The sequence below is a fragment of the Catharus ustulatus genome, chromosome 1, assembly GCF_009819885.2.
Source record: "Catharus ustulatus isolate bCatUst1 chromosome 1, bCatUst1.pri.v2, whole genome shotgun sequence".
NCBI classification, from domain to species: Eukaryota; Metazoa; Chordata; class Aves; order Passeriformes; family Turdidae; genus Catharus; species Catharus ustulatus.
In genome coordinates, this window is record NC_046221.1 from 46,294,942 (window position 1) to 46,309,023 (window position 14,082).

The 14,082-nt window shown below is 40.0% G+C and overlaps 1 protein-coding gene across 6 annotated transcripts in view; it reads left to right on the top strand.

Annotated features, from left to right (window-relative positions):
• The window catches only part of LOC116996886 (myosin VIIA and Rab interacting protein), a 242,886-nt gene extending 229,007 nt beyond the window's left edge, over positions 1–13,879 (top strand). For all 6 annotated transcript variants that reach the window (XM_033060928.2, XM_033060921.1, XM_033060939.1 and 3 more), the window contains 6 exons: positions 3,556–3,750; positions 7,486–7,647; positions 9,302–9,406; positions 9,502–9,562; positions 10,340–10,458; positions 11,151–13,879. In XM_033060928.2, the coding sequence (XP_032916819.1) occupies positions 3,556–3,750; positions 7,486–7,647; positions 9,302–9,406; positions 9,502–9,562; positions 10,340–10,458; positions 11,151–11,183 (675 nt within the window). In that variant the 3' untranslated portion in view covers positions 11,184–13,879. The remainder of the gene's footprint in view (positions 1–3,555; positions 3,751–7,485; positions 7,648–9,301; positions 9,407–9,501; positions 9,563–10,339; positions 10,459–11,150) is intronic.
• The last annotated feature ends 203 nt before the right edge of the window (positions 13,880–14,082 follow it).

A 14,082-nucleotide genomic window follows, 5' to 3' on the forward strand; every position in this document is an offset into this window, starting at 1 on the left:
CCCCAGTTCTCCCGGGCTCCCCCGCCCTGCTGGCCTGGGCTCTGCTGCCCCCCTGCCCTGCCCTGCTGGCTCAGGCTCTGCCGCCCGCCCCCCACACTGCTGGCCCCGCCTCTGCCAGGCTTTCCCACCTCTGCCAGGGCCGGCCGGGCTCCAGCTTGGCTTGGGGCTGCCGCGGGCTCTCACTTCCGTGTTGGCAGCTTTTAGAATTTTGTTAATGTATTAGCCGCCCCGGAATATTGGCCGCACTTCCAGGTTTCCACCAAAATTTTGGTCAAATTGGTGCGGCTTGTATTCGTGAAATTACTGTACTTTCCATCTGACAAACAGACATAACAGTAAAGAAGTTTTACAAGATATTTTTTATATTCAGGGCAAACATATATGTATGTGTGCTTGCATACACACACATTTTTAGCATTTCATTGGTTTTACGACTCAACCACAAAGAACTCAGAGAAATCAAGCATGTTCTTTTGACTGTCTCTCTAACATTTCGGTGACCATAGATATTAATTATCATAAAAAGGATATTCCATTAGATGCTTAGACTCAAATTCAGTTAAAAAAAAAATAGTGAAACTTTCATACTTGGTCTGCTGTATGGATTTGGGAGTGATGATGTTAATTTCAGAAGTAGGGTGGCACAGTTGAAACTCGAATGCATCCCAGAGTTTTGAGAAGAATGGTTGCACTTAGCTTTCCTGTGCTGGATATTTGAACCAGATATTGCTTTCTATATCTACCACATCGATATTAGTTCTCTGACTTGCTTTACAGGACAGAGCCTGGGTCATGTCATGACAGTTGTCTCTGTGAGTCACTTAGAGGTGCAAACAATGACCTTTCCTGCAAGGGCAAGATAAATTAGACAACCAACAGATGTTTGGAGCAACTTGAAATCCACCTGCCAGGATGATCTTGATGTGTGCATGTCTGTGAATTTCAGTTTATATGATCTTGTAAATTCTAAGTTTGACGTGGGTGGGTGGGGAAGAGAGATATTTGTGAAGCATTAAAACCCTGTGACACATTTTCTTTTTTTTTTTTTATTTCTTTTGGGTTTTTCCCATTACAAATGTTAAATAATTATATCTAGGGTACCTCACAATATTTGCAAATGGACCATTTTGGAGCATGAGCTGATTTAACAGTTGCTCAAAAGGAGGGTAAAACATACAGAAGATCATTAACTGAGTATCCAGTTTTCTACAAATCACATCTCTGCACCTGTGGAGGCTTAGACTGGACATTAGGAAGCATTTCTTTATTTTGAGGTGCTCAAACATTGGCTTCCTAGAGAGGTGGTCAATGCCCAAACCTGTCAGTGTTTAAGAGGCATTTGGAAAATATCCTTAACAGCATGCTTTAACTTTTGGTCAGCCCTGAACTAGTGAAGTAGCTGGATTAGGTGATCATTCATCATCTTCCAAATGAATATTCTATTCTATTCTATTCTATTCTATTCTATTCTATTCTATTCTATTCTATTCTATTCTATTCTATTCTATTCTATTCTATTCTATTCTATTCCATTCCATTCCATTCCATTCCATTCCATTCCATTCCATTCCATTCCATTCTTTCCAGTTTAACTTCTTTGCCCCTGTCCATTACCTCTTGAGAAGCCAGGGTATTTTTCACTCAAAATCTTGATTTCACACAGATTTCTATCACAGACCACTTTACCTGGAAAACAGAAAAATTATTTTATAGTAATTGGTCTGAAAAAAATGCTAATATGGATTCTCATATTGTGGTACAAAAATAACTTTTTCTAATACAATTTATTCTATTTTTTAAAATTCATCATTGACTACAAAGAAAAATAAAAAATTAAGAAATAATAAACACTAAAGTGAGGCAACAGTTCATGAAATGGAGAACATACATCAGTGAATATGGTGAAGAATATGTAGTGTCTGGCCTTCATCCTTTTTTATTCACTACTTGCAGAATATAAGAACTAGGTACTTGTGGAAGTAAATAATAAAAGAAAGTAGCATTGATTTCTCTGTTCTTTCCTATAAAATTATTGATCTTTTTTTAACCTAATTGGCACTTGTGAAAATAAATGGAAAAACACAGTAGGCTAATCATGAGGTTCAAGTATTTGTTCTCAATAAGAGTCTCAGGCCTGCTTGTTTGGGGCTGTGTTGGCTGTCCTAACAAGCTAAAGATTGAGTGCTGTAGCACACTGTATTTGCTTTGTTCTTCTTCTCTTTAATCTCTCATTCTAATTATTTCTTGTAATTCAGATGAGTAATAGTGCTAAAGATGCCTTAATGTATTGATACACAACAATTGAGTATGTACTGCTAAAAATGTAGCTTTTCAGTGAAAGTCTTATCTAACATAAGAATAGATGGTGATTAAAGAAAAGAGATAATGAAAGAGCTAAAGAAAGTTCCAGTTTAACCCATCAGAAATTGTGGGAATCCAAAGGACATTACTTCTCCTGTATCCTGCCCATAAACATTTTTAATCAGTTACACTCTCCAGTACCATAGAATTTACTGTATAGAATCCAAAGACTATCCGTTTCCTCAGTACTGATCCGCAAAGACTTTGTGAGACAGGTGAGCCCCTAGTTCATGTGCATAAGTATTTGATTTTGGTTTAAATTTTTTCACACTTTCTTTTAGACAAAACAACACTAAAGGTACTGTACATATATTCAGTTATAGTATTTTTATTGGCTTCAACAAGCTTTGGCTCAGTCTCCAAGCTGTATAGTTTGGATGTTGAGCTTGGTGCTTGAAGGTACATCAGGTAAAATTTTATTCCTTCATGAGAGATGTTATCCTGAAGCTTGTGAAGCTATGTGAGAATCATAAGAATCAGGACAGTTAGATACAAATTACAAGTAAGGAACACTGATAAAAAGGTTTTCAGTTATTTCTAAAAAATTGATAAAACTTTGTACTTTGCTTTGGTATCTGATATAATTTATTCCATATTTTAAAAATAGGTAAATTGAAACTTAAAAAAAAAAAGGTATACAAGTGTTTGCACACTTCTAGCTCAATCTTTGTTTATTTGGGGCGATCACTGAATTCATAGTAAGCCTTTTAGTAAAATGCTATCCTTACAGGGCTGCTGAAGATTCCTTTCCCATGTTTGCATCCACAATGAAATGGCTCCTGTGGATACAGACATAGATGATTGCACATCTCTTTGCCAGTATCCAAAAAGGAAAGTTGTGTTTTAAAACTTCTTTAAAACACTTTTGCAGAACCAGCTTTATGTAGCTCACTACATATTTGTGTGCTCCATTGGGATAAGATTTAGACTATCCCTCCAGTAGAATTATGTTCTAGAATAATTGCATGTGTATGTTATTTTGCATGCTGTAGCAGTGTGGGTATGTGAGAAAGGAAAAGAGGAAAAGGTAAATAAATTCCAATTTCATTACATGGTTCTTGTGTCTGCTGCAGAGAGCCATGGATGAGATTTTAGCATGGCTAAAGCAGAGGCTAGTGGAAGGTGATTTGTATGTTACCCCTCTGTGCTAATTTAATGCTGTTGTTTTCTCTATCTGTTCTTGTAAAAATATAGAAGTACTCTGCTGTCTCCCTCTGCAACATATCTACAGAAGTCCTGAAAGTCATAAATGCCACTGAAGAACTAATAACAGAATCCACCGATCCTTGTGATTTCCCAGACGACGTTCAGGACAGAGGAAGAGGAACCCTCCCACTGGGCACAGATCCTGTCAGACTCGATGAGCAGCTCACCACACTGGAAGAAAATGTAAGAAGATGAATCAGTATGTGAAACAGTCACACTGTGTGAGTGAGTGAAGGCACCTGTTTGTGTGCACCAACTCGAAAGGGAAAGCACATGGGCAGCATCAATGGCTGTTCAAAATTAATTTGGGATTTTTAAACAAATACACCAATGGAAAAAGAAATGGTATTTCAACAGTGCTTAACTGTGCTTAAAGTGTCAGTGGGGTTTTTTTATATGTACTTTAAAATACTGAGGGGAGGAGGAATTGGATGCTTTGGGGTTTACAATTAAGTTTAGAAATTCTACCTCAAAAGCTCACTTACGCCCTCCACACCTCTATGGCAGTGTGGCTATGCCACACCTGGCTAAAACCACACATCTCCCAGTCTCAGCACAACCTCATCCCTCCAAGGACAGGTGGGGAAAGCATGTCCTCAGTTACACAAAGAAGAGGAGAAGCTCTTCCTTCCCCCCTACATCTCCAGCACACCATGCTGAGCACCCAGTTAGAAAGAGCAGGCTGGAGAATCTGAATTAAACAAACATTTGTTTGGCCACGTCCAAATGATCCATTCTTTTTCATGAATGCCTGTCATCTGCAGGGCAAAGTACAATGCCAAATCATAGAAGGAAGTAACTACTCATTGGAAATTTTTGTGAATCCACATAATGGAGTTGGTACACTTTTAACTTCAAGTTTTCTCTTCTTCCCAAATTTAAGCGATTACATTTCAGTGCTCTTTCCCTTCATTAGGAGCTCTTAAAGATCTCATAAGAATCTGTACTGTCCCATTATATCATCCTGATCAATTTAAGAAAACAAATCCTGGTTTTCTTTAGCCAGAGAAAATTCCAGGCAGAATCTCGTCTTAGAGGACAAAATCAGCTTATTCCACAGAAAGATATTTCCACAGCAGCCCCAGGCTAACAACTGAGTGGAAGATACTCTATGGCACTAAAAGCCAGTCCTGGCACTGGACTCTATCTCATGAAATAGTAAAGTATCCTAGAGGTCCAAACACCACACAATTCATCTGGTAGGAGAGTGAATATGGAATAAAAATCCAAGTCCAGGCTGGACCACATCTCTTCAGAAGAACTAAGAAATTCTGCAGAACAGAGAGCAATTTGGGGAAACCTGCTCACACATTTTTTTTCTGTGGAGAACTGTGTTGTAAACTATCTAAGATGCTTGGGTTCTTTTTCACCAATTGCACTTGGATAATCCCTCCAAGCAATGTGGAGCTTTGGCATCTGTGGTGCTGTGACCTCTAATCATTCATTTGGGCCAAGCATTTCTCACTGAGCAGACACTGGGCACAGAGGCAGAGCATTTCTTGCTTTGACTTTGCCCTCACTGCAGCATCTCTGGTTTAGCTTCTCCCAGTTCCCTGCAGAATTCACAAGGTATCCAGCTCAGCCTTGCTGTGTCCCCACAGTATATCTTTCTCTGTACCACACAGGACATGAATTAGGTGGCAAAAACTTCACAGTTTGAAGATTTCACCATCACACTTCATGGTAAAGAGCCAGGAAACCATAACTTTTCCCATTGCAACTGGGGCCACATCTACGTGAACAACAACCTCTTTGCAGCAACTTCTGCAAGAGGATCTGGGTGTTTATCAACACATTGTTCATTTTTGCTCTGCCTAACCTTTTGAGGATTGTGCATGCAACAGTGTGGAGAATGTAGGGCCATTTGTATCAGCAAAAGTTTGGGGTTTGTGAAAGTTGTACGTACCTAAATGTTGGTAAAATAAGTCTCCACAATCTAAATGTGAATGTATGAATAAGGGCATCATTTAGGGGAGACCTGCAAGGACACCATTGCTGTTTGAAAGTGTAACAATTGTCCAGGTAAAGAGAACGTTCTTTAGAAAAATATTTTCTTTTCGGCTGGAAAGTGCTCATTAACATTTCACAAATGTAGGGACTGATTGAGTTACAGAAACACTGATGACCTTTCTTTCCCACATTTTTCTATCAGTCCCATTTCCTTTAGATTTTTTTGTCCCCTCTTGAAAAGGACATCTTACTGTGCAGAGATTTTTGCCACAGCACTTAAATGTATCTTTCGTTTTTCTAAAGATGCTGCTGTTCAAAATGTTCTATTTCTTCTTTCTCTAAGCTTTTAGATGTGACAGGGAAATCTAAAAAAATCACCTTTTAATCTGAATTGGCTGTGGTATAACATACTTAGAAGATGTATCATTAAAGTGAATAGTAAGAATAAGTAAACCCCACAAAAACTTGAGCATCATGATGTTATTTTTATGGACCACCTGTCTCCCCAGGTACTTGAGCAAAGATGTTACATCAGATCACGGGGTTTTTTGCATGTTTTTTAAAGATTTCATGCCTGCATTCTTACAAGGTGCAATTTGTACAGATGTAGTGATTTTGTTTCTTTGCAGTCACATGTGTAAAAAAACAATCTAGAACTGACATAAAGAAAAAAAAAATTATTTAAAGCAATTAAGAAACACTAATAAAATAGAAAAATAATAAAAAATAAACAAATTTCAATCCGGTCATTCTCCACCATTTTGATCCATAAAGTCACAGCATTACCATAAATTATTTGAATATCTCTTATGTCAAAGGACTGAATGATCCAGGAATTTTGGGCAGATATAGTGACTGGAATGGAAGACGTATGAAATGAAGGTATTGGCTCAAGGATCTGTTTCAGATCCTGTTTGCTTTCCCCTTGAACCCTGAAGTCAGGCACACCATTTTTAATTCATGCTGAGTTTGTAAAAACATGGTATTTATTGCTATTGCAATGGGGAAAATCAGATTATATATTTCATTTCCACTGCACTGTTACCAGCCTCATGGAAACAAGCCTTTTGGCTAAGGAGAAAATAAGCAAAAAATGCAGTATTTTCATGTGGTTCTGCACAATTTTAAGCACAGATGTCAAAAACTAATGCTTGAAAATTACCCTTTTCTGTAAGCCAGTGACCTCCATGTACCTTAGGAAGTTTGTGAAATAAAAGAAACAATAAAATACAGTCTATCACTAATTACTACTCCAAGGGGCTGAAAGGGAAATTACACCTTCAGCTGTAGTTATAGATACCAGAGGTGTGCCATTATAGTAAGAGTTGTTCATTTTTAGGGAAGAACTCTGAGTTATAAAGTCAGTAATTCTCTCCTACATGGCCCAAATAAGCCTATTGATCCTCCACAGATTCACTCAAAGGTCTAGGAGGTGGGAAGGTTTTGCCTGCTGTATGTTTGGGTGAGAGCAGGATGGGATGGACAATCATTATACATATAAGCACATTTACTCCATAGGAAGTTAATAACTATTTGCTGCTGAACAGTTATTCATGCAGTTTTTACTACCAGAGGTATCAAGTGGGTTTAAAGAAGCACAGCTTTATATGAGATGTGATCTGTTGACTTCCCTTTGTAAACTTAAGGTGTTATGCAATTGAATATCAATAACATAAAAGCAAACTTTTCAACATTTTTCTTTGCTGATCAGTCTGGAACAAATCTGGTTTGGAACACCGTTGTAGCACCTATGAAATCTGTAATGCAGCCACCTCGTTCATCCCTTCTCTTTGTGGATGTGTGTTTTTCAGATTATTTCCCCATGACTTTCCTCTTGCCAGGTAAATCTCCCTGTGGTGGGCTAATAAGCAGAGAAGCTTGCAGGTGTGATGGAAAATGCAGTCTGCTCAAAACTGCATGCCCACAAACCATGAATCACTGACACCTGTCTGTGCCTTGGCCCTGCAGGTGTACCTGACAGCCAGCACGGTGTATGGGCTGGAGGGGCAGCTGACCAACCTGGAAGACGCCGCACGCAAGATCAACAGTGTTACTGAGGAATCTGAGCTGGCCGATCTGGAGGATCAGGTGGCCACAGCAGCTGCCCAGGTCCACCATGCAGAGCTTCAGGTAAGGACAGCAGCTCCTCCCCATCTGCAGGTTTCACACTGCCTTGCCTAACATCCACCTCACCATACACACCTTGAATATTCTTTTGTACTGCCATAGTCTGATGATCTAAGGATGCTGCCTGCATTACACAAGCTGAGCAGAGCATAATGGAGCTGTATAACTCAGCCCAGCCAGATGTACTGTATCTCTTTGTTTCTTCCCTCAGCTTGGTTTTGGACATGGCACTGCAGCAGCCTCTTACTGCAGTACTAATGCTGGACTGCTCCTAGCTGTCAGGCAGCTGCCATGCTGCGCTCCGTGTCATGTGCGTGGCCCTGGTCAGACAGCAAATAGAGTCTGAGGTAGTGTATCTAATCAGCAACTTTCCAAGTACTTTCCAAAAGATGCCACTCTTAGCAGCTTTCTACCAGTAAAGGCCAACAGCAGCCAGAGGCTGAACCAAGGACAGAGCCTAGGGCTTGCGTGCCTGCCATGGGATTTAGGTGCTAAGCAACACACATCCCAGCCAAAGGCAAGAACTCTTGTGCACTGTGATATAGCACCACTCTAGCAGGGCTCCAGAAAGTCCAGGGCTCAGAACACGTTGTGATCTGGTGCTAAAAGTTGAACAAAAAAATGCTGCCAGACCTCAAGGGCCTGACACTGCTTGCAGCTCACTGTCCAGTCTGTGCTCTGCAAGATGCCCTGACCTGACTGTGTCATGGTTTAATGGGAAGTACCTGGTGATTTTACTCAGTGGAAGCATGCTCAACTCAGGAATGAGCAAAGACCTGAGAGCCTGACATGTCTCTGATGTCAGAAGTGCATTGCTGTACTACTCGGCAAACTGGCAGTGGTGTTTTCTGGGCTTTGGTCATTATTTTAGGGTAAATCTGTTAATGGGGGTGAGAGTGAAGAGAAGAGAAGCCTAAGCTGTGCAAGGAGGCCAATGGAAGATCTGCAGAGTGAAGCCAGCTGTGGCTTCAGGTGTCATTGTGAATCAGATGTTGGGTTATATGTCTGACTTCCCTGAATCTTCTTTCTCTTTTGTCAACACTTGTCACTACTACTTTCAATATCAGACTACTTTGCCCTGGCAATTTGTTTTCCATTCAGTATTTTTATATAGTGTGTGCCTGCATTTATGCATGTTTGTGTTTAATATGCATATACATTTGAACTATAAATATTTAAGATCAAATGTTTAGATTTTGTGACAGAGTATGTACTTTGCATGAAATTAATTCTGAGTTAGAAAACGTGTCCCACAAAGTTATTCTTTGAATGTAGCCTTTTAAAAACATAGCTTGAATGAATTTGGGATTATGCAGCTAAAGGTAATTGGGAGATAGCAGATGTAGGTTTTTCTCTCCTCCTTTCTTTTTTCCCCTCAAAAGGAGTAAAATGCCTCTTCTTTGGAGTCATAAGGTAGGTTGGATTGTTCTTTTACTCCATCTTTACTAACAAATTAAGCCCCTTTTAATGTCAGGATTAGAGAATGCAGGAAAGTGTCAGAATTGCTGAAGAAGTTAGCCATATATTCTTATATTTTCTTATTAAAGAGGATTTTACTGGGGGAGGGTTATATTTCAGTAGTGGCATCCACAGTAATTTTAAAACTTCTTTTCCCCCCTCCCCATCTGTCTGTCTCTCTCTTTTATTTTCTTTGAAGATTTCAGATATTGAGAGCAGAATATCAGCTCTCACTGTTGCAGGCTTGAACGTGGCTCCCTGTGTTCGCCTGACAAGGAAACGGGATCAAAAGCAAACAAACCAGGTGCCAGAACATTATGTAGTATTCAAAAATACATTGGGGAAATCTTGCCTTTTTCTATATAATGGAGTTGAGTAATGCATATGTGTTGTTTACAGATGCATACAATAGACACATCAAGACAGCAGAGGAGAAAACTTCCAGCTCCACCAATAAAAGGTGCGCCTAAAGTGTTATGTAAATGACAGAGAGAGAGAGAGAGACTCTCTTTGTAAGATTCAATATAATGTACAGGTCATCAAAGTAGGGAAAAGTTTAAGTTATGAAATAAACAGAGAAAGCCTAATAGACTGTCCCATCCTCTTCATTTTCCATGTACTTGCATTGTATAAAATACCCCTTTGTCACATTTAAAAGTATCACCACTTTCTCCTCAGTGAAAGTTGTGACAGTGACAAATAAACAAGAGCAGAGGCAGAAGACTGGAAAAAGCAAATGAGGAATGCTGAATACAAGAAGGGTGCTGCTGCTGCAGCATGGCTGGGCACCACACAGCGTGGCTGCCACACTCTACAGCCCACCACTTCCTTAAAGTCTATATTTGCTGATTTCAGTCTATATGAAATGGCTCAGCAATGCTCCTGGTATGTCAGAGAATGGCAATGAAATGTCTTTATAAAATCAAGTGGGTTTTTTCTTTCATGTTTTTTTGTGGATTTTCGGTCGGTTTTTTTAACTCCATAGTGCATTATCTCTGAAAATTCTAGGGCTTGGTTCACTGCACTATTCTTTTGTAATTCCACTGTTTGACATGGTCTCAAACTTTAATTTATTTGGAGTACCACACCCTGCTGTTTTTAATTTAAATTAAATCCAGCTTTCCTTATACATTTTAGTGAAAGTTTTATCTCTCTAGAAGCTGTGACTCTTCAGAAATATTTTTATATCTGCTTCAATCTCTTATGTGAAAAATCTCCTCTTTTGTATTTTTCTCAGGTGAAAAAATAGATGGTTCTCAAGTTACTACTGTCAGAACGTTTAACAGAAACTTCATGCTTCAAGGATCTCTAACACAAAGAACTAAAGAAAGGAAAAGCACTGCCAAGGACTTAATGGTAAAAAAATGTTTTTAAAACTCTGTTAAAAGCAGTCAAATAGGGAGATAGCAGTATCTGTGTAGGCAGCTGTATTTCAGCATCTTCAGAAATCTTCTCTTTATAATTTGAGGAAAAAATTATAGAGACTGCCGAGGCAACTCTTGAGCAAATATATGTCCTGGAAGATGTCTGACTGTACATACCATAGAATAGAAGCTCCTGAATGTCAGTCTGTGATAGTGTAGCCTGGCTGCCAGGTCTCCAGGAATGTGCTACCTATATTTTTTGAAGAATAAATAAATTAGTCATCCCCTGCATTTCAGACTTCTGAACCAGACCCCCACAGAACTAGCTGTGCATTGTTACTAGCTGTAACTTGGCAGGTGAGAATCACCTTGAATTTCACCAATTGTTGAGAAATGGTCAAAGGCATCTAAATGGAATTTAAGGGGTCAACAGGTCACACATTGGCTCGGCGGGGTTTGAACAAAGTGGTTTCACTCACAACACCCAGGACAGCTGTCAGTCATTTCTTCTACAGCAGCCATAGAGGGATAAGAGAAGAAGCTGACTGTCCCAAAGCAGTCTGCCACAGGATATGTGGGAAATACGTGGGGAGGTGAGAAGGGAAAGGACTCGGCTGTGTTCTTCAGCAGGTTTGTTTAGTCCTTCACTCATGTTTTTTTCTTTTATGTCCTTCTCTGTCCTAGGAACCTGCAATAGGATCTGCTGTGATGTACTAAACCTACACTTCCCTACTGCCAATAACACACTGCCTAAGGCTGTACACTAGAGTGCCTTTTCTTAACAGCCATTGTGTATGTCCAGCTGAAAATGGACCCTCAAGAACCCACAGAGCCTCAGTTATAGGGCTTCATTTGGATACCTCAGTGAGAAAGCTGTCCAAGTCTTCAGCATTGTGGTCTGCTACAGGAAACTCTGCCTTAAAGTTCTCAGAGGATTCTAGACAGGATGCTATGTCTCAAAAGCAAGGCTCCACATTTTAAGATGCACTTTTTCTCCCTATCGATTGTACTAAAGAATGTTGTCTTTAAACTGCAGTATGTTTTTGTACACTCAATCAGTCATAATTATAGGCCAATTAATCTGCCAAAGCAGACCTGTGATCCATATTTGCTGGCCTCTTACTATTCACGTGGGCATCTGTCTTGTCGAGCAATAAGAACAACTCCGTGCAGTGTGTGCTACTTTTCAGCTGTGTGGAGGGAGAGGAGAATCTGTGCACCTCACTCTGATCCCAGGGAGTCAGTGGAAGTCTTGGGAGGGTTGGTGAGAAGAGGAAGAGTTCTCTGTTCTCTGAGAGTACATCTCGCAGATTGAATATTCCAGCTTCAGAGCTACGGATATTGCTCTAAGCAGCAGGGGAACCAGGAATTGGTGGCCACACACGTGGACCAGATGTCTGCTGAGTTACAATCCCGGTGTCTGGAAACATCTCAACATTATTAAAGAAACCAACACCTTCATATGTCTTGTTCTTGGCAGCATTGTCCACTTGGTGGTGGCCAACCATGCTGTAGTTCAGAATAAATTCTGTCCAAACCTTTTAGATTGGAAAAAGGAGGTGAAAGCCTTGGGGATGAGATCTCTGCTGACTGACTGTGGTTGTGGTGGCTGCAACTTGCGAGAGATTCCTTTCTAACGTTTACTGGTGTTTCTGAGAAGGAGGCAAATGTAGCTCAAACATCAATTCCTATACTAGTCTGGAGCCACCAGAGAGTAGCTGGGCCCTGTTGCTGGTGCCACATGCATCCCACTGGTACTGGACACTCTGAATTGGATTGTGAATAGTAATATTCCTTCTTTCATTTCTTGAGACCCTTAACAGGTGAGTCAAACTAGAAGGCCCTTTGGCAGATGCCCAGGAGGGAGGATGCTGCTTACAGGGTGTTCCTCTCACCCTTTTGTGGGAGAACATTGCCAATTTGTGGTATTTTTTGCTCTGAAGAATACAAAGAAGGTAGTCAGAGGAGGTGATAAGCCAGTGAATCCCTTACCTTCCACACCAGCTGCAGAGCAGGTACCCAAGTGCAGATGGGGTTGATGTGAAATGTGCTATGAAGGAAGGCATGGGCTAGCACGTTCCCCTCAGCATTAAGGAGTGGTGAGCTCTCCCAAGAGCTGTGGGCATCAGGAAGGAAGACAGTTCCTTCTTTCCCTGGGCTCCCAGTGAGCACCCATGAGCAGAGTGCCACATGTTACCTGTCATGCAGCAGGAAAGCAATTCCCTGGGACACCAGGCCGTGCAATGCCTATGGCCGGGCAAATACAAGTAAAACTGGGCACATTTCCTGGCTAGGCTGGATTTAGGGGCATGAATGAGGAAGACAAGGAATGGTTGGATGGGTTGATTGAAAAAACAGTGCCAGTTGCAAATCTGCCATTCACATTTGACATCTAGCTTGTCAGTACTCTGATGTCCAGCTGCATGTGAGGAACCCTTGGAATGAATACAACCATCTTCCCACTTAAAATACACAAGTGTCACTCCATCCCTTCAAGGAATTTCCATCTGCCCAAGATCTGGCCTAGTGTGTTCATTCTGGGTGAAATTAGGCCTTCTTTTTCTCTGAAATTGGTTTGCACAGATGTGAGGGAAGAATTTGGCCTACTCTGTTTAATAAAAAATATATATATAAAAAAATAGATTTTATTTATATATGCAATCCAGTAAAGGAGATTAAACAGAGTAGGATGCCTAGTAGTTTTTTTATTATTCAGTCTCCTCCTCCATTGACTGTTCTTGTGTATGTATACAGTACATTCCCAGGTTCTGGTTTATGCAGGTATGCGTGTTATGAAATGTCATTAATGGTGGTTGGTCTGCATATTCGTCTAATAAATAATAAATAATATTGTGTATGTAATATCAATACATAAATGACTAATTTTAATAGAATAACTCTTTGGCTTTTGTTCTGTTAGTGTGATTTAAACAACTCCAACAAAGTTTGGAGTAGGTTGTTTTCCTTAAGAGGCATGAAAAGCAGCTGTTATCGTGTTACAATGTTAAAATATCCAGTCTTCTTTGACAGACAAATGTGTACTGTGTAGGCATTGAAAAAAAAAAAAAAAAAAAAAAAAATCCCACCTGCTCTAAGGCATTTGAATTTTTACAAATGTTTATCGTGCCAAATACGTGCAAAGATATAATTTACTGTTTAAAAAAAAATCATAAAAGCATATGTTATAGCACACAAAGAATTATTTTGTCATCAGGTGATTTCAATCTTTAGTGTTTATATTTAGATTAATTTTTATAAATGAAAATATTTTAATGGGTAAAATGAAGACTATATGACCTATTTGATTAAGTCTGAGTGAATATTAAGCTTGCCTTGTTGTTGTTATCTGCATACTCACCAAGAATTATTGTCAAGAGAAATTATAAAAGAGTAAAAGCAATTTATGAAAAGAATGCCTTTTCAACTACTTGATTCATAAAGAAAACCAAAAAGCTGTTCTCTGTTGTTTGGATTTATGTGCACTTTGGCCCAGAAGCGTGCAGAACCCAGAGCCACACACATGACACCGTCACACCCAGGACACAGGCATCTCCACAGGGGCGCCGGGGTTTGCCGAGGGCAAGGGTGCACTCTTGGTTCACACCTCCTCCTCTAG